Genomic DNA, 18,210 nt, shown 5'->3' with positions numbered 1-18,210 from the left:
ACAGGCTAATCCTCTGCCTTGTGGCGCCGGCACACCGGGTTCTATCCCGGTGGCCCCTCTTCCAGGCCAGCTCTCTGCTATGGCCCGGGAAGGCAGTGGAGGATGGCCCAAGTTCTTGGGCCCTGCATCCGCATGGAGACCAGGAGAAGCACCTGGCTCCTGGCTTCGGATCAGCGCGATGCACCAGCCGCAGCGGCCATTGGAGGGTGAACCAATGGCAAAAAAAGGAAGACCTTTGTCTCTCTCTCTCTCTCACTATCCACTCTGCCTGTCAAAAAAAAAAAAAAAAAAAAAGAACAAATACTAAAAGTCACTGGCTAGATGCCCGTGCTAGCACCTGAGTGCTCCCCAGTGCTTCCACCTTTTTGGAAGGTTTCTTTCTGGGGGAGAAGAGTAAACCGCACAGCTGTAGGGCTGAGTGTTTCAGGAGAAGGAGGTGTGGACCACGCTCGGACACAGCTCATCCACACTGCCGGGCCGGCCCTGCACACCGTCTGCAGACACACGGCTTCACCTGCCATCAGCCACGGGGCTGTCAGTGCCTTTAATTCAGAATGTCAAGTTCTGCAGAGGCAGGCCCAGAGGCTGAGTGGAAGCAAGGCGCTAGGGGCCTGAGGGGCGCCCCAACGACAGGACAGTGTGGCAGGCTTCGCAGTCTCCTCGGCAGCTTGAGCCTACGTCGGCCTGAGCCTCAGCACCACAGCTGTGCAGGAGGGACCAGAGCGCAGCTGACTCAGCCCCACCTAGCACAGCACCCTTGCAGGATCTGGCCTGTTGGGCTCCTGTAGCGTGGATGGACGGACAACGTGACCGAACATGTCTTCTCCAGAACTGGATTGTGGCTGGGGCTCACCCCGCAGGAGGGTCACCAAGAAGGTCCAGTGTGGAGACAGGAGTCACAGAGGAAGCGCCCAAGGTCCCAGGAAGCCAGCTGTCAGGTCCTGAGTCCGCAGGCGGTCGCGTGCTATGACGTGAGGGTGGCATGCACTTCCCATCCCACCCTGCGCCCCTTCTCAGCCCCTAGTGTTTCCTTGCAGGCCCTCTTCCCCCTCTCAGAGAGCTGGCTGTGGTTAGATCCATCTCTGCAGTAAATCACTGGTGCCTAATTGGTGTTACAGAAACCCTTTTAGTCCATCTTGGAAAAGAAAATTAAATCTGCACCTAGGGACTTGCTAGCTTCCAGGGTGCAGAGCTGAGGTCCAGTTTGCATTCGTGAGTCTTACGCACAATTTCTTCAAAAATGGAGCAAGGGTTTTGTTGTGGCGGAGGGACAGACAAAGCCCTTTTGATTCTATTCTTCCTACAAATGGAGTCTTTTGTGAAAGGAACTAAAAATGAAACAGCTTCACGTTCCCTCACAACACTGGTGCTGGGCATTTTCTGAAGGCAGGAGGAGGCCACTCTCCAAACCCTCACACTGGCCACTTCTGTACCTCTTGGAACATCTTCCCAGGCCACGGCTTTTGCTGCTGTCAAGGTGCACAGTGACATACTTGGGCCCAAGGGCCCACTGCCCATGTGACACCCTGGTCCCCGTGACCCTGGAGGGACCTCACCTCCACCTTTTCTCCAGGCCCCTTTGCTACCGATTCCTGTCATCTGTAAACAAGGACTGTGGCCTGGGGTCCTGCCCTGTTCTCTCCAGAGGCTCCTCCTCTTCTCCCATGGGATCCCGAGGCAGGCAGCAGGCCTTGGGGACTCTAGAGAGCTCCGTCCCCGCACTCTGTCAGCCTGCAGTGATGGTGCACACTCTGAGCCCCAGATTACAGTGTGGCCCTCGCTGTGCGCACCCCAGGACAGTTCAGAGCTCTGCTGAACGTTCCAGACTCTTGTGTCTCCAGTCATAGCAAAGACGAAGAAAAATACTGCAGCCACCCTCCAGGGGCTCGGCATCGTGTGGGCACCGGGTGGGTTTTCTCTTGTGTAATCCTCATCCCTGCATGGTGGTGCCTCACCGCCCAGTCATGGGAGGGACCCATGTAACTCACCTGGGAGCAGAGCTGGGATTCAAACCGAGGGTGCCCGTGTTCAAAGCTGGGACTGTGAGGAAAGTGGGGTTTGGTGCAGTGGTTAAGATGCCATGCAGGATACCCACATTCCATGTCAGGGTGCCTGATTCAGGTCCTCACTTCTCTGCTTCTGACCCATCTTCCTTCTAATGCACACCCTGAGGGGAAGCAGGTAACGTGGGTGCCTGCCACCCACATACTGAGTTGGGGAGTTCAGATGGAGTTCCAGGCTCCTGGCTTCAGCTGGGCCCATTTACAGCTGTTGGGGGCATCTGGGGACTGAACCAGCAAATAGAAGATCTCTATATATATACCTTTCCCTCTCTCTGTCACCCTGCCTTTCAAATAAATAAATCTTAAAAAAAATAAGATGAAAAAGAAAAGAAAGCAAGCTAGGGCTGGGATTCACAGCCTGAGCTGGGAGGAGGAGCTGCCCTCGGAGAGGTCTCCAGTGGGCAGTAAGGACATGTCTCCTGCCAGATTCAAGAAAGGGCTCAGACCACGAGGAAGTTCTGTTTTGCAACGGAACAAGAAACTTGGAAACACACAGTTCCAGAGTGGACTAGTCCTGTTTCTCACCGGCATTGCCAGTCGCCGGCCGCTGTGTCTCTGCTCTGCTGTGCCCGCCCATCCCCGATCCTGCTGTCGTGACCACAGGGTGACTGCAGCAGCTCTGTCCGTCACATCCAAAGTCCCACCGCCTCAGTGGGGAGAAGTGGTTCCTCTGTGCATCTCTCTTTGTAAGGAAATCCTTCCCTGGAAGTGCCTCTGTCTAGGCCCAGACGTGACCACATGCCAAGAGGGGCAGGGGCTCAGAGTGGCCGTCGTGACTGTGGCGAAGCTCAGGGCCCACAGGCTGGGACGCACCCTGTGCTCCAAGCATCCTAGTCCTGCCATTTCCTCAGGGGTCCACTCTCCTTCCAAGCCGGCAACAGAGCAGTGCTGGCGCTCCCACTGGTCCCTGTCACCGCCTCCACGCAGGCCAGCGTGAGCCTGAGTGCCTGCCGTGAGCACTGGGCCGTGCTCCCTCACGGTTTCCTCCCAGTCTGGCTTTGCTTATGGCTCGGTGGCTCCTGACGGCAGGAAGTGCAGGCTTTTGTCTGTGGCAGTCTTGTGCTGAGACGCCTCTGAAACGTGCGCGCGTGAGTGGCTGTTTGTTCATTAGGAGGTGCCGTCTTTGTTCTTGTCCTGCCCTGGTAACGTCTCGTCTGCAAAGGCTTGTGGGATGCCTTTAATCATCCCGTTTGGACCAGGATACGCTGAATATTTCTCTTTAATGCCAAGAAACAGATTACCATGTGCTGCACACCCCGCGGAGTTCTTGCTGAGTTCTGTCTCTGTGCCACCAGGAAACCAAAAAATGTGATTGATTAACCTTACAGCTTGCGCCATGCTGTCTGCCCTGAGCAGCCCCTCAAAAACTGATGCGAAATCTCTTTCAGGTTTTTATTAAAATTCACCTTCCAGGCTCCTCTGTACCTGGGGCGTGAAGTTTCCCCTGCTTTGGAAGTACACACATTAGCATGATCAATGCAGTCGATCAGGAGACAGATGCCAGCTCTGCCCCTCGCCAGCTGTGTGACCCAGAGTGAACCACTCACCCTCTCTGGGTTCTGCCTTTCTTGCCTGCTGAATAAAGGAGGGGCAGGCCTGTGCCCACACTGCCGAGGCCATTCACGGTCCACCTCTTAAGTCCATGGTCTCCCCTGACACCTGCTCGCTGTCCCGTGTTCGTTTCTGTTGTTTTTCACAGGTGACCGGCTTCATGGTCCACATTCGTCTCATGGTTTTTATGTCAGTAATCTAGAGTTTGGAGTCAGCGAGTTCCCAGCTGAACTCTGCCTGGGGCTGTGGTGTGGGTGCCTGGGGCTGGAGTTCCCACCTGGATGTGTTGGGGGCTGCACCTGAGGCCTGGGGCTGCTTCCCTACTCACCACGTGGCCTTTGGCAGATGCGGCTCCTCGTGGGTCTCACCAGGGCCAACATCTGCAGTTGTCCAGGAGCTGCCGTTTAGATGGTGCCACACTGTGGGTTTTGGTGGCGGGTGGCCCCTGCCTCAGTGCCCCAGAGTATGTAGAAGCGTGGAGGGCCTGAGCGGTCGAGCAGTTCTGTGGAGGCTCCTCTCTTGCAGGGACGTGATGGTGATTCCCACACAAACCCAAGAATGAGCTTTTCTTGGGGTGAGCATCTGCGGTGTGGTTTGACACCCCCGTCCTACATCAGAGTCGGGTTCGACTGCCGGCTCCAGCTCCTGACTCCAGCTTCCCCCCAGTGCAGACCCTGGGAGGCACCAATTTGGGGTCACTGGGAGACCTGGATTGCAGTTTTGGCCGGGCTTTGGCCTGACCCAGCGCTGGCTGTTGTGGTGTCTGGGGAGTGAACCAGTGGATGGGAGCTCTCTGTCTCTCAAGTGAAAGAAATAAAAGCATTATGTTTTCTGGTTCATGCCTTTGAGCGTACAGTGCCTTGTAAAGATTAGAGCTTATTTTCATCTTTTTGGAAGTTCTGATAATGAATCAATGTATTCAATAGGAAATTAATTAGAACACAACGGTGATCAGAGTGTGTATTCAGCCCTTTCATCTTTCCTGCTTATTGGGCTTATTTTTTTAAGTATATTTCTTGTCATCAATGGATAATCATTAATGGAATAACTTAGGTCTTCGGAAAGCTACAGTGGCATCTATCTTTTTTTTTTTTTTTGGCCAGGCAGAGTTGACAGTGAGAGAGAGAGAGACAGAGAGAGAGTTATAGACAGTGAGAGAGAGAGAGAGAGAGAAAGGTCTTCCTTCCTTCTGTTGGTTCACTCCCCTAATGGCCACTATGGCCAGCGCTGCGCCAATCCGAAGCCAGGAGCCAGTTGCTTCTTCCTGGTCTCCCATGCAGGTACAGGGACCCAAGCACTTGGGCCATCCTCCACTGCCCTCCTGGGCTACAGCAGAGAGCTGGACTGGAAGAGGAGCAACTGGGACTAGTACCCGTCACCCCAAGTGGGACTAGAACCCGGGGTGCCGGCGCTGTAGGCGGAGGATTAGCCAAGTGAGCCAAGGCGCTGGCCTCTATAAATGTTTTAAATGTTTTGTTTGACTTTTTTTAATGTAAAGGAGGTTAAAACATTGAACCTAAATACACGTTGTAAAAATTAAGGAAAATATTAGCTCACACTCTATCTTTAATAACTCTTTTAATGATGTATTTTAGACCTTTTTTAAAAAAGATTTATTTTTTATTTAGAGGGAAACACACACACACACACACACAGGTTTTCCATCTACTGGGTCACTCTACAAATAGCCACAATGTCCAGGGCCTAGAACTCCATCCGGTTTTCCCACATGGGTGGCAGGGGCCCAAGCACGTGTTACATCTTCTGCTTTGCTAGCAGGGAGCTGAATAGGAAATGGAACAACTGGAACTCAAAGCAGCGCCAGCCCCCTTTTCTGTTCTTGGCCTGCCGTTCCTGCTGGTTCTCGTTCTTGGGTAGCTGTTGACCTCCTCCCCAACTGACTCAGCCTCAGTGCCACATCCTGTTTCCCGCCACCATTTTCTGCCCCCACCATGGCTTGAGGTGGTGGCGCCCTCCTCAGGCCCCCTTGAGCTGACTGCACCCTGCACCCCGTGTGCTCTGAATCTCTTCCAAGCCCCAGGCTGTGTCTCCCACCTGCCACGTGCCAGCCGGAGGTGTTTGCAGCCTGTGCCAACCTGACTCCTGTGCTACAGAGGCCATGGCTGTCCAGGCTGACGCAGTGAAGAGGGAGTGGCGGATGCCTGGCTGCTGGTGGCAGGACACGCCCTCTTTTAGCAGCAGAGTCAAGTCCCGGGCCATCCTCAGTTGCCCTGACCCATGCAGTGGGATCACGTCCTTCTCTGGGAAGTCCAGAGGGTGCCTGGATCTGCTCTTGGATATGAGTAAGCCAGGCCAGGGTGAGAAGCAGAGCAGCAGAGCAGGTGTATGTATGGTGGAGTGGTAGGAGGTGTCCTGGAACATTGGCCACCACTGACCCTGCCAGTCCCAAGACTCCCAGGCTTCTCGGGTTTGCTTTCTCTTTGGCTCGAGTCTGGGCTCTGAGCTGCTGTGGGAGCTGCTGGCAGCTGGGGAGAGCCTACAGGCCCTGGTCCGCCAAGGCTGCCTGCCATGTTCTAGGCCCTCTCTCCTGACTCCTGGCCGCCTGCAGAGCTTGGCCCTGTGCCTGCTGTGTGCTCTGAGACGTGCCGGACCCCCTCTGCACACACGATGGCTGACGCACCTGGCTTTCCAGCCCACCTCTGTCTGCACACGAGCCTGTGTGCCTGGGCTCGGCCCTGGCCACACTCCCCCAGGTTTTCATTCACTATTCCATCCCCTAGGCTGGTCCCAGCGATGGCTGCCCTGGGCTGCTCTGTTCTCCAACACGAGCAGGTCCCCATCAGAACCCCCGAGTCCTCGGCCCTTCCCTTGCTTTGTGTTCTGGGGGCATCTTCCTGGGCTGACTCTCCCTCTCTGGGCACTGCTCTGTCTGCCTCAGTTCCCCCATGTGGTAGGGAGCAGTGGGCATTGGGGGCATTGATCAGAAATGGCGCCATTGCTGTTTGTGGTGACAGGAGCGATGTGTCATGCTTGGGCGTGATGTGAGGGTGCTGGCTGCTCAGGCGCGGGACCCCTCGTCCAGGTAATCTGCTTAGTGGGCGAGGGAAGCTTTGGGAAGCTTTCTGGGACCCAGAGCTCTGAGAGAACGGGCGAGCCCTTGGGGCTGCTGGCTGGGCCGAGAACTCGGGATTCACAGAGCCGGGCCACTGTTGACCACGTCGCTGCTGCCAGGCCTTAACCAGGCCAGTGTCCCAAGGAAGCAGTGGGATGTTTTGCCCAGAAATTTGCGGAGTTGGGCTGGGCTGTCCCTGGAGGAGGAGCCTGGTCCTCACAGCCCAGAGATGCCTGTCTGTCCAGCAGAGTTATTTTCCTAAACTCTGGGGTTTGTGGGCACATCTGACCCCTAGGCCTTTGGCAAGTGTGTGCTCCTTCCAGCCCTGGGGTCTCTGTCCTGCTTGGGGGTCTCCCTGGTCCCAGCCTCTTCTCACCACAAACCCTGCTGGGTGGGTGGCTCCCAGTGCCTCAAAGGGTCCGAGCATCCTGGCAGGCTTTGAAATGAGGACATGGTCCTTCTGGGCCCAGCCGAGCTGAGCGTGCAGCCCCACTGAGGGGCTGCTGCTCTCCACCTCCTGCCTGGGCTGCCCCGGGTGTGCTCTTCAGGTGCTCCCGTGTGCTTCAGGACACTGGGGGATGCTGGGGCTGTGACTGAAGCTCGGGTGACAGCCTTGAGGTGTGAAGGCCTCCTGCGAGCGGAAGGCAGCCTGAGGGCTCCAGACCAGGGAGGCTGTGGACGCCGGCTGCTGGTGCTGTGGGGGCGTCCAGGCCATGTTCCCGTCAGGTTGGACTCATGCACTGCCCCTGCTGCACAGCAGCCCCCGGCGCCCCTCGTGAGAAGTGAGACCACCGCACCGGACACGGCCTCAGCAGCATCCGCTCAGCCCTGCCCTCTGCCTCCAACCCACTGGGCAGCTGGCCACATGGCCCGTTGGAGGGCTCCTAAAGTGATTAAGAGACCATGGGCTTGTGTACAGCAGGGGATGGGAGGGAGGGCAGTGAGGGGCACTGAGGCAGACCTGTGCCCCCTGCGTTTTGAAGTCCCTGTGTGAACGGATACTCAGACCAAAGATGGAGAGAGCCTAGCAGCCTGTGTGAGAGCCTTTGTGGGCGGAGAAATGAGGTTGAAGGGGAGCTCTCTGGCCTGGAGGCTTCAGCCCCCCCCCGCGCTTCCTGGGGGTTTCAGTCACCAGCTCCTGGGCCGCGTCCCCTGGGGTGATGCAGGAAGATGCACTTGGACAACAGTGCATCCCGGCCCTGCATTCCTGCGGAGCTGGCCGCGCACCTGCGCGTTGCGTCGCTGTGCCGGGCGCAGCCCTGCTTCCCTCATCACACGGCTGCTCACAGGCCCTCTGTCTATTAATACGCTTTGGCCTTTCGCCATGCTCAGTTTTATGGCTTTTCCCAAATACTCTTCAAACGTTCTTGCCTTTTAAGGGAACAAAACAAAGACAGAACCCCCTCAGCCTTCTCAGTAATCATTCTCCGTGAGCTCCTGTGAGTCTAGGACCCGAGCTTGGACCCTCTGAACCGTGTTCACCTGACTCTCTTTCCCTCCCCCTCTGCACAACATCATGGCGTTGCCAGCTGGCGAGCTCGGCGTCCCTGGAAGGGAAGGGACAACTGAGGTTCACCTCGGGGCGGTGGAGCCCACACCACAACTGCACCCAGGTGGCCACGGCCAGCGACACCACCGTCCGCGGCTGGGACACACGGAGCATGAGGTCAGTGACGCCCCCATGCTTCCCTCTCCTGCTCCACTCCCTTCCCTTCCTCTCCCCCATCACCTCACACGACCACAACACTGGTGGTTTCCCGCAGGTGCGTGTGGGCCACACGGCTTGTCCTCACTTGGTTTCTGTAGAGAATCCTGCGTCAGCCTCTTCCTGTGCTAAGCTAGCACATGGTTGCTGTGGAGCCTCCAGCTTCCATGGCGCCGTCCCTGCCTAAGTGGCGTGGACAATGAAAACTCAGATTGCTAGCAACATGGATGCCCCGTCTCTACCATGAGCCCCTGCAGGGCGACAGGTGCAGCCCCGGGTTAGGGCTCTCGTGCAGTCGTCTCTGACCACGTCTGTGCCCTCGAGGGGCGCACCTGTTGGGTAATGGTATTTTGTCATCTAAGTAATTATATGCGGTAACCAGCAGTTCTAATGGAACAAATAAGAGTGATTTTTCTGTTCCACCAGTGGTTTTGATAGGCAAAGGAGTGATGGCGGGCAAGTCTGTTACCATGGCGACGGGAGCCTGCACAGCTTTTTTAAGATACAGTTTATCCCCTCAGCACACCCTAATTTATCACCGAGCGGAAAAGACGGATGTCTCATAATAACTCGTGTCGCTCCCAGGGTGGGGGCATGGCTTTAAATTCAGCTCGGAGGCCCCTCTGAAAATCCCGGGGCTGATCTGTGCCCGCCCTTCCTCAGCGTGAGTATGTCTGCACACAGCGGGAGCTGCAGCCTCAGACGTAGACCAGATGAATCCCTGGGTCCTACCGTCCGCTTTTCCCGTTCTCATTGTTTCTTGAACGATGTGAGGCATTTCAGTATCTGTGGACAGGAAGCTAAAGGGCAACATTGTGGACCAAAATAAACGAGACCTGGCCTTGGTTGTCAGTGTCCTGCATCCGCGTTGTATTGCTGGTGTTGTGACGATGACGGGCTCGCACAGGCGGTGGGTCTGCCACAGAGCAGAGGTGTGGCTTCTGCCTGGGGACCCTCACTTCCCTGTCCTCAAAAAGCTGTGGTCCTGGTTCAGCCAGGATGGCATGAGTGCTTCTTCTAGGATGTCATAGCTTTCGTGTTAAAACCACTCCCGCTGGAGCCTCCCGTGAGCCTGTCATTGGTAGGAGTGTGTGTGTGACTGTCCACCAGTTCTCTAGGAATTGGCCACATTTTCTGCTTTGTACATTTGCCTGTTTTACTGAACAGTGAAAGTTGGGGCATCTTATTTCAGAATAAGGGTATTAGGATAATGAACAATTGCAGGATATGGAAACCTAGTCCAGATTTAGGCTGAAAAGTTCACCATGAAGGAAAAAGAAAGGGACTGCCTTGGTCTTCTTGGAGAGCAGGGTAGGTGGAGGCAGTCACAGGGCACAGGTGTCCCCGCTTGTCCACTGTTCCCACTGAAGCTGTGACAGGCAAGGGCGTTCAGTGACCCCAGGAGAGGTCGCAGTCCCACTGCGAGAGGAGGCGGGTAGGACAGCAGGGCAGCAGCAGGCCATGGGCCCCAGTGCTGACCACATGCAGGCCCTGTGTTTCTAACCCCACTGTGCGCCCTGACTGGCTCTGCCCTCTGTTGGGAGCTCATGGCATCAGAGGGACCATTGTGAGCAGAACCTGACTGCAGTCCTATAAGGAGCAGTCAAGAGCTCTGGGGATCTTGGCTTAAGTTACATATGCACACATGTCCTTTTACATGTGTGTGTGAGCATGTACCCATGTGAGCCTTGTGCACCCATGGATGAGTGCGTGCCTGTGTGAGCATGTGAGCCACATATGCATGAGTGTGTACCTGTGTGAACATGCGTGCATGTATGCACAACTGTGTGCCTGTGTGTGAGCATGTGTGCATGAATCTGTGAGTATGTGTGTGGACAGCACGTGTGCACATAGGCGTGAGTGTGCAGGAGCACATTCTCCATCGACAGATCATGTCTCGCTTCAAACACTCGTCTTGCATCTCCTGTCTTCAGCATGAGTGGGCTGCACAGGGCCGTCAGTGTGGGTGTCCCTGGGGGTGCGACCAACTGGAAGCCAGGCCCAGCCACAGCAGACACTGCATCCTTCATCTTTTTTCATAGCTCTTCCAAATTGTGCTCTCTCTCTGTCTCTCCATACCGGCAACACAAGTTGTGCCACCCTCGTCTTCTGTCTTGTCTTTTTCTTTCTCGCTGTGTCTGTCCAGAACGTGCCAGCTCTCGGTCCCAAAGGCCATCTGAGCTTCTCCTAGGTGGTTGCTGTCCCTCTGGCTTGCTGCCCTCGGGACACCCAGGCCTGGGTTCTGGGAAGCTGGTGCTGCCTGCAGAGCCCGGCAGCTTCCTCTGGTCCCCTGAGCCCTCTGTGTGCTGCTCTGCTCCCCTCCCACAGCCAGATATACTGCATAGAGAATGCCCACGGACAGCTGGTGCGCGACCTGGACTTCAACCCCAACAAGCAGTACTACTTGGCGAGCTGTGGAGACGACTGCAAGGTCAAGTTCTGGGACACCCGGAACGTCACGGAGCCCGTGAAGACACTGGAGGAGCACTCCCACTGGTAGGGTGGCGCCTGGGGCAGGGGCCCTGCCCTTTATCTGGGTGACTCTTCACTGGGAAAGGCACCGGCCTGCTTGATTTGTGCTTCTGTGAGTCAGTCAGCCCAGTTCTGTTTTTCCTAAAGAAACGCTAACTCCAAAGCTGAATGTTTGTGATTTATAAACGTAGGAAGAGAAGAAAAACATGAGATTCCATTTGCTACTGAGACAGTGCTGGTTCAGCCATGCAAACATGGGCCAATGCCCACACCACGCCGTTTGCGGTGCATAGGAACTGGGGCCCACCCAGATGTCTGCCAGCAGGTGACTGGTGAAATCACTCAGGAGACATCCATGCAGTAGGGGTCTGTCGCTGTCAGGAGGAGTGGGGAGCCCAGGATCCCTCGTTCCCCCGAGATCTCGTTTGACTGCTTCCTAGCCACTGGGGACTTTTTGCCAAGAAATGTACCATATGCGGAGTGCGAATCCAAAGTGTGTGTGGGCGTTGTGCTCCCAGAGGTGTGCAGAGGTCAGAGCTGAAGGAGTCCTCTCCTAGGTGAGGGAGCACTTCACAGGGGTGCTGCAGTCCATTCTGGCAGATCAGTGGGTCGCTGCAGCTTGCTGCGCCCTTCCTGGCCCTGGCCCTGGACACCCCCGCCACCCCGTGCAGTATTTGGCGTGGGACAAGTCGGGGCCTGTCTGGTGTCCCAGGTTATCACTGACCCCCATGCTGCTTCAGACGGCTCTGGTCTCGGAAGTGTCCAGAGCTCGGGAAGCTGCCCCTTCCCTCTGCAGGGTCAGGCTGATGGTAGTGGTCCTCATCACCACCCGCTGAGACCAAGTAGGGCCAGTCCCCTGCTGCAGACCCTCCGGGGCCCCATTCCCAGTCCAGCGAGGGCCTCGGGGACTCAGGGTTCAGGCCCCGCCACCCTCTCCCTCCGTAGGGTGTGGAACGTCCGCTACAACCACTCCCATGACCAGCTGGTCCTCAGCGGCAGCAGCGACAGCAGAGTCATCCTGTCCAACATGGTGTCCATCTCCTCGGAGCCCTTCGGCCACCTGGTGGATGACGATGACACCAGTGACCAGGAGGACCACCACCTGGAAGAGAAGTAAGGACGCTCGGGCCGCACACGCCCCCTGCTGGCTGGGGCTCTCCCTGCAGATCCGGGTAGATGATGCAGGTAGACGTGCATCCAGGTGTGTGGTTCAGGTCGGCGCCGTGGGTGGGTCTGGTGAGGTCTTCTGGTGTGGCTTTAGAACCTAGGCCTCTGTAGATGTCTTTGCGTATTCTTCCTGCATGCCCTGTGTGTTCCTAGAGATGGCCACCTTGGCAAGGCTGAGACTGACCTTTGCCCACCTGATAGAAGCCCTCCCCCCGAGGCAGGACACACAGCAATACACACCCTCGCTGTCCTGGATTTGGGGGTGTGTGCCAAAGCTGTTGACCTTTGCTTGTGGCCCTCAGCTGCTGGGCAGGTGCAGGCCAGCCCCTCGGTCCCAACTCAGCCCTGCTTCGTCCCGGAACACGTGGCACATTCTGCACGCTCTGCTGCTGATCCTTGACACATCTGTGAGGGGGAGATAGCTTGGGGCGGGGCTCTCGTCAGGACTCTGCGTCAGGAGGCAGCACGGGGAGCAAAGGCAGGGCCCACGGGGAGACGTTTGCAGGGGAGGCCCCGCGTTTCTCTGGTGTTCGCCGGTGGCAGCTGCTGGCTCTTGGTGACTGAGAGGGAGGAGACTGCAGTGAAGCCCAGGGCAGGGGAACGGGTTGAACCCTAAACCATAGGCAGGTCTGTGGTTCTGCTGTGAGCTCCTTCCCGGGGTTCCCGTGTCTGAATTCCACACGGGAGGGCCTTCCCCACGGCCATGTACAAAGACTCAGAAACGAGGCCAGCCAGAGCGTACACTGAGCACACGTGCCGTGGGGTTCCCTGCCGCTGCGTCAGGGGGAGCCGGCCATCCAGGCTGGGCCTGCGTGATGACCGAGGGCTCCCTCTGCCTGGCCCGCGTTGGAGAAGGGAGCCATGGCCGCATCTGGGGCCAGCGGATGCTCTCCGTGGGCCTGCTGCAGTCCTGATGTCCTGTTAAGTCCAGGGAGACACAGAGCATCAGCTGGTCATTGAGCACTGGCAGGTCCCCGCCCTGGGGAGCCGGGCGAGGCACGGACAAAGTGGGCTCTTGAGGAGTGCAGCTCTGGCAGAGGAGGCTGCGGGGGCACTGGGCGGTGTGGGGGTGCATGGGGTGCTCTGAGAGCTGGGAAGAAAAAGAAGCCTGCGTGCCTAGGGCTGGGCGGCTTTGGGTGCCAGCCCTCGGCACGCAGGCAGGCCCAAGGCTTCCTCGCTAGCACAGGCCCAAGGCCATGTCCTTGGCTTGTGCGCTGCTTGCTGGGAAATGCTCCCTTCTCGTGTGTGGGTTGTGTGGTCCCGGCTCCTAGAGGAGGCTGTGGCTCAGCTCAGGGAGGGCAGGCAGGAAGCCCGGCACCAGGACCACACAGGCTGGGTCCTGCTCCCTGCTGGGCAGAGGGGCCTCTGCCTCTCAGCGCCAGGGTCCCTGAGGCCCACGCCCACTTCCCAGCCAGGCCCCTCGGATTCTGCAGGGGCGGGGCCAGCTGCTGCTGCCGTGCTCTCTGCTCCGGTGATGGTGCCTTCCCCACCGTGCTTCCCTCGGTCACAGGACTGATCCTGAGCCCGGGATGCCCCCGGTACTGCAGAACATCACCCAGGCCCCTGCAGGTCCAAGGACCCAGGAAGCCAGGACGCTCCCAGACGGGGACACCAACTTCTGTAAACCACGGGGTTTGGGGGTCCACTCCTCCCCTCGGTAGTTAGGGCCTGTGTGACTGCAGGGACCGTGCCACCTGCCTCAGTGCAGGCTGCGGGGTGCTTCCCATCATGCAGGGGGCAGCACCCAGGCCCAGGGCACGGGTGCTGCTCTCACCCGCTCACGTCTGTGTGTGTCGGTTTGCAGGAGCAAGGAGCCCCTGCAGGACAACGTCATCGCCACCTACGAGGAGCACGAAGACAGCGTGTACGCTGTGGACTGGTCCTCGGCCGACCCGTGGCTGTTCGCCTCCCTGAGCTACGATGGGAGGCTGGTCATCAACAGGGTCCCCAGGGCTCTGAAGTACCACATACTGCTCTAGCTGCTGGCAGCAGCCCTCGGCCGGCCTCCTGGCCGCCCTTGCTGGTGTGCTGCTCCCTGGAGGCTGTCTGTTTTCCAGACAAACCCCGATCTGGACAGCCAGCACCTCCTCCCTCTCGTCTGGGCCATAGAAGGCGCTGTGGAGCCTCCGCCACAGCTCAGCTGACGCCCGCACGGCCCCTTGTTGCCGCCTGGCCACCACTCGACTCCGGTGTTCTGTTCAAAGGGTGTAGGGAGTTTCTCTTTTACAAAGAAAATCCTGTCCCCGTAACATGAATGCATCCTTGTCTTGAGATTAAAAAGGGAATAAAGCCAGTGAGGCCATGCTGCAGGCCCTGGCACCCTCAGATGCCACACCACCAGGAGCTTTGATGTGTCTGTCCTGAAAAGACGCAGGTGGACAAGGTGCCCGGCACAGCACCGCCCCGGCACGGAGCTCCAGGGCTCTGCCGCCTAATGGCTAAGGGTGTGGGTACCCCAGGCACCAGGGCCCCCCCCCCCCACACCCTCTGGGATTCAGTGATTCTGTGTCTGACTCCCTCTGCCTGGGAGCTCTCTGTACTTTTCTTATAACCCGGCAGTCTGCTCTGTGAGCAAAGCCCTTTCCCCAGCTTCCGGCCCCTCCTCGTCCTCTGAGTGGCTTCTGTGGCAGAGCCAGAGATTGGAACTGGGATGTAGTGGGGCTATGCGGTTTTCCCCATCCGGCTTCAGGCATTTGTGTCCTATCTAAAGTCTGCTCTGTGTCTTCTTGTGAACATCTTGTAGTCTCACACTTGGATTTGTTACGACGCCGTGAGGCCCAGAGAAGTGTGCTGCCCGTCAGCCTTACTGGGCCTCCTGGCTGCTCTGTCTGCACCACCAGAGCGGTGCTGAGCAGGGTGAGGGTCGCCCGTGACAGGCAGCGTCTCAGCCCCATCTGATTGAATGCGGCAGGGAGATCACCGGACCCCACTTTCTCCACCGGGCCTGGGCCTGGGCAGTGCACACTGGGAAGTGAGAGTGAAGCATCTCTGGCTCACCCTCCCCTCCTGGCCAGGCTGCAGCCTCAACGGACCCCTCTGACAACAGCCCCTCCACATGGCCACTCCTCTCTCAGGGTCCAGGGACCTAGAGAAGTGGGGTGCACCTGGAGGGGAGCCCCATCCCCTCATCTATGCAGTGCCTTTGGAAGAGCTACAACCACAGCACTGGGGAAGCTGAAAAGCTTGGGGTGTCAGGAGCCTGGGCACCAGCTGGGTGACCCTGAGTGGCAGGAGATGGCCCTCAGAAGGATACCCTCTCTCAAGGCAGGTCTGCGTTCAAGAGCAGGCGCTCCCGAGCAAGGGTCTGGGGGGGGGGCAGGGCCCCGCAGACCCCCCCAACACTTCCCCCCGTCTCCTGCAGCCGGAGAGGCAGGGCAGGAAGACACCAGGATTAAAGGGAGAGAGAAAAGAGAGGAAAATATAGAAGAATCAAAAGAAAATGGGTGGAGAGCAGATCTGAGGAGGGCAGATGGGGCCAGCACACGGGGGGCTGCAGGGCCAGGGCCCCGGGAAGGCGGGAAGCCAGCTGGGGTGGACCCGAGGGGACCCCACCGCCCTGCAAGGCCTTGGCTGCAGCAGGAGGGGCTGAGGACGCCCGTGCCACCTTTGCTGGCTTCCCTGGGGCCTCTGGCTCCTCTCTCCCTGGAGCCCTGCTGGGGTTTTCCCCGTTCCAGGGGTGGCTGGGTCATCCCACAGCCCCCGGTCTGAGTCAGCCCTGCCCTGCCTCCATGAACCTTGTCTACAACACTGACCGCACCGGCCCTAGACCCCAACTCCCATGGCTGGGCTCTTCCCAGTCGCTGGGAAGCCCCTTGGTTGTGGGATGGGGACCCGTGCATCGAGAATGTTCCTCAGGGCAGGAAGTCAGGATGGTGCAGCCAGCTGCTAGAGGGTAGCACCCCTGCTCCCAGATGCTGTGGCCCCTGCCATGACAGCATCTGGTCCACGTGCTGTCTGGGGACAGCTGCCGGCCCAGGACAACAGCCACCTGGTCAGTTACTGTCAGGCCAAGTATCCCTGCTGCACAGAACCTCCTGGGCTCAGCTCAGACTGTCCTTCCGACCCCTCCTGCCTCCACCCCCTGTGGCCTCCGTCATCCTCTTTGGGTTGTTCAGGCACTCCTCACTGTTCCCCTCAGACCCCAGCCTCCTGAAGGCCACTGCCTCAGAGCCCCCCCCACCCCCCAACACCCCAGCCTCATCACTGTCGCAGCAGCTGCCCATCGCCGTCTGCGCCTGTCCATGCTCTGGACCTAGCAATGGCTCCGTCTTTCTGTAGACCACAGGAGGCCTCGGACCTTCTAGTTCCACCCAAAACCCATACCAAGAGCAGTGTGGGGCATGAGCACGGCCCCCTGAGAGCACGCGGGCCAGGTGACTTCATCCTAGACGCCTGTCCAGGCTGGATCTGCCTGGGGCATGGCAGAGAGGACTGACAGTGGTTGCAGACCACAGTCCCCTGCCTGCAGTCCCCTTACCCCGTGTTCAGGCAACCCTGGCCCAAGAGTGGCTGTACCCCGTGTGATGTGGCTGTCCTGTACCCCACATGGTATAACTGTTCTATACCCTGCCTAGTGTGGCCGTCCTCCTGTACCCCACCAGGTGTGACTGTCCTGTACTTGTGGCGTGGCTGTCCTCACATTTCCTGCAGGACTCTCCGTGAGGCCAGAGCCCACTGTAGAGGGCACAGTGTCACATCCCTTCTGAAAACCACAGTCCTGAGTTGCAGAACGCAGCTGGCCACAGGGCTGTTGGGCCCACAGCCACCCATCCTGGCTCCCCCGCCTCGAAGGACCACCCTCTGCACCAGGAAAAGGGGCCGCTCTCCCCACTTCCGCCCCCCTAACCTTCCTCGTGTACCGCTTCCCCTGCCTGGCTTCCCCCATGGCCTCCAGCCTCTGCAGCCTCCGTCCCGCAGTCCACACCAGTCCCTCTTTCAGTCCACCTGCGAGGGAGAGCCAGCCTTGGGCCTTGCTGTGCTGGATTCTCTCCCAGGGTCCCCGTGTGGCCTCTCGCCCCAGGCACTGCCAGCCAATCCCACCTCTTCCGTGGGTCTCTTAAGGAAATGCCAGGACAGGAAGATGAATATGCACATGCCAGGGTGGGCTGCTGGGGCCAGGCGTCCAGGGTCACTTCCTGCTGCATGAGCTGCTGTTCTATTGGGAGATCCGACCCCTCCTTCAGGGTGTTACTTTGGGGATTTTTTTACCCTGATACATGTAGGACAGTGGCCTGCCCGTTTGTGTGTTCAAGACTTAACCCCAATGTGATGGTATTGTGGGGGCCTTTGGGAGGTAATTAGGGTTCCATGAGGCCAGCAGGGTGGGGACCACACGATTGGGTTCGTGCCCTTGGAGAAGACAGCAAAGGGCTCCACCCCCACCTCCATGTGCCCCCCCCCCATGCACTGGCATGAGGTCACAGCAGGAAGGGGGCGCCCACCCAAGCAGCTGAGGCAGTGCCCAGTTAAGTAGGGACACACACATATATGTCCATCCTAAAACACTGTGGCCAGAAGCCATGTCAGCCAAGTGGGAGAACATTTTATGAGGACCAGGAATGCACCTGGGCTTCCCCCTACAGCTGGGTTCCTGGCAGCAGGAGCTGGGTGAGAAGCAGACACGTGGCAGGGAGCACTGTCCATGAACTTTCCATCTCAGCAGAGAGCAACAGCTGCCCCTAGGACAGAAGTGAGCGCAGTGAGAGCTGGTGTGTGCCTCTCAGGGGAGTGCACACACGCTCTCCTGCAGGAGGAGGGCACGGGTGGAGCCCACAGGCTGGTGCCACAGCTGGGGTGCTGGAGCAGCGTTGCTGCATGGTGGTCCCATCTCTGCTTTCCAGATGAGCTCTCACGCTGGGTGGGTGCATTGCTCTGGGTGGAGGCACATGGAGTGGCCTCTCACTCAGGCCCTTGCACACTGTTTCCTCTGACCTGGGTGACGACTCTCATGCTTCAGTGTAAACCACTCGACGTAGTTGTTCTCCCTGTTACTCTGTCCAGTGCCACTCCCTTTCCCATCACAGCGCTCACCCAGATGAGATGAATGTTACAGCTCTCACCCCTACAACACCACACATGTCATGAGGGCAGGAAGTCATCCTCTTCATTGCCATGCCCTCAGCACCCAGCACAGGGCCTGGCACAAATGGGTGAATGGACAAAGCAGACAGTTACGTGGG

The 18,210-nt window shown here is 58.2% G+C and overlaps 1 protein-coding gene across 1 annotated transcript in view; it reads left to right on the top strand.

Annotated features, from left to right (window-relative positions):
- EIPR1 (EARP complex and GARP complex interacting protein 1) overlaps positions 1-14,782 on the top strand; it is a 126,364-nt gene extending 111,582 nt beyond the window's left edge. The window contains exons 6-9 of the mRNA XM_062208902.1: positions 8,217-8,353; positions 10,721-10,888; positions 11,810-11,977; positions 13,836-14,782. Of these exons, the coding sequence (XP_062064886.1) occupies positions 8,217-8,353; positions 10,721-10,888; positions 11,810-11,977; positions 13,836-14,010 (648 nt within the window). The 3' untranslated portion in view covers positions 14,011-14,782. The remainder of the gene's footprint in view (positions 1-8,216; positions 8,354-10,720; positions 10,889-11,809; positions 11,978-13,835) is intronic.
- Positions 14,783-18,210: the final 3,428 nt, after the last annotated feature.

Source organism: Lepus europaeus, chromosome 13, assembly GCF_033115175.1.
Source record: "Lepus europaeus isolate LE1 chromosome 13, mLepTim1.pri, whole genome shotgun sequence".
In the NCBI taxonomy this organism is placed as follows: domain Eukaryota; kingdom Metazoa; phylum Chordata; class Mammalia; order Lagomorpha; family Leporidae; genus Lepus; species Lepus europaeus.
The sequence above is the reverse complement of the archived record's forward strand: the minus strand, read 5'-3'. Positions and strand labels throughout refer to the sequence as shown.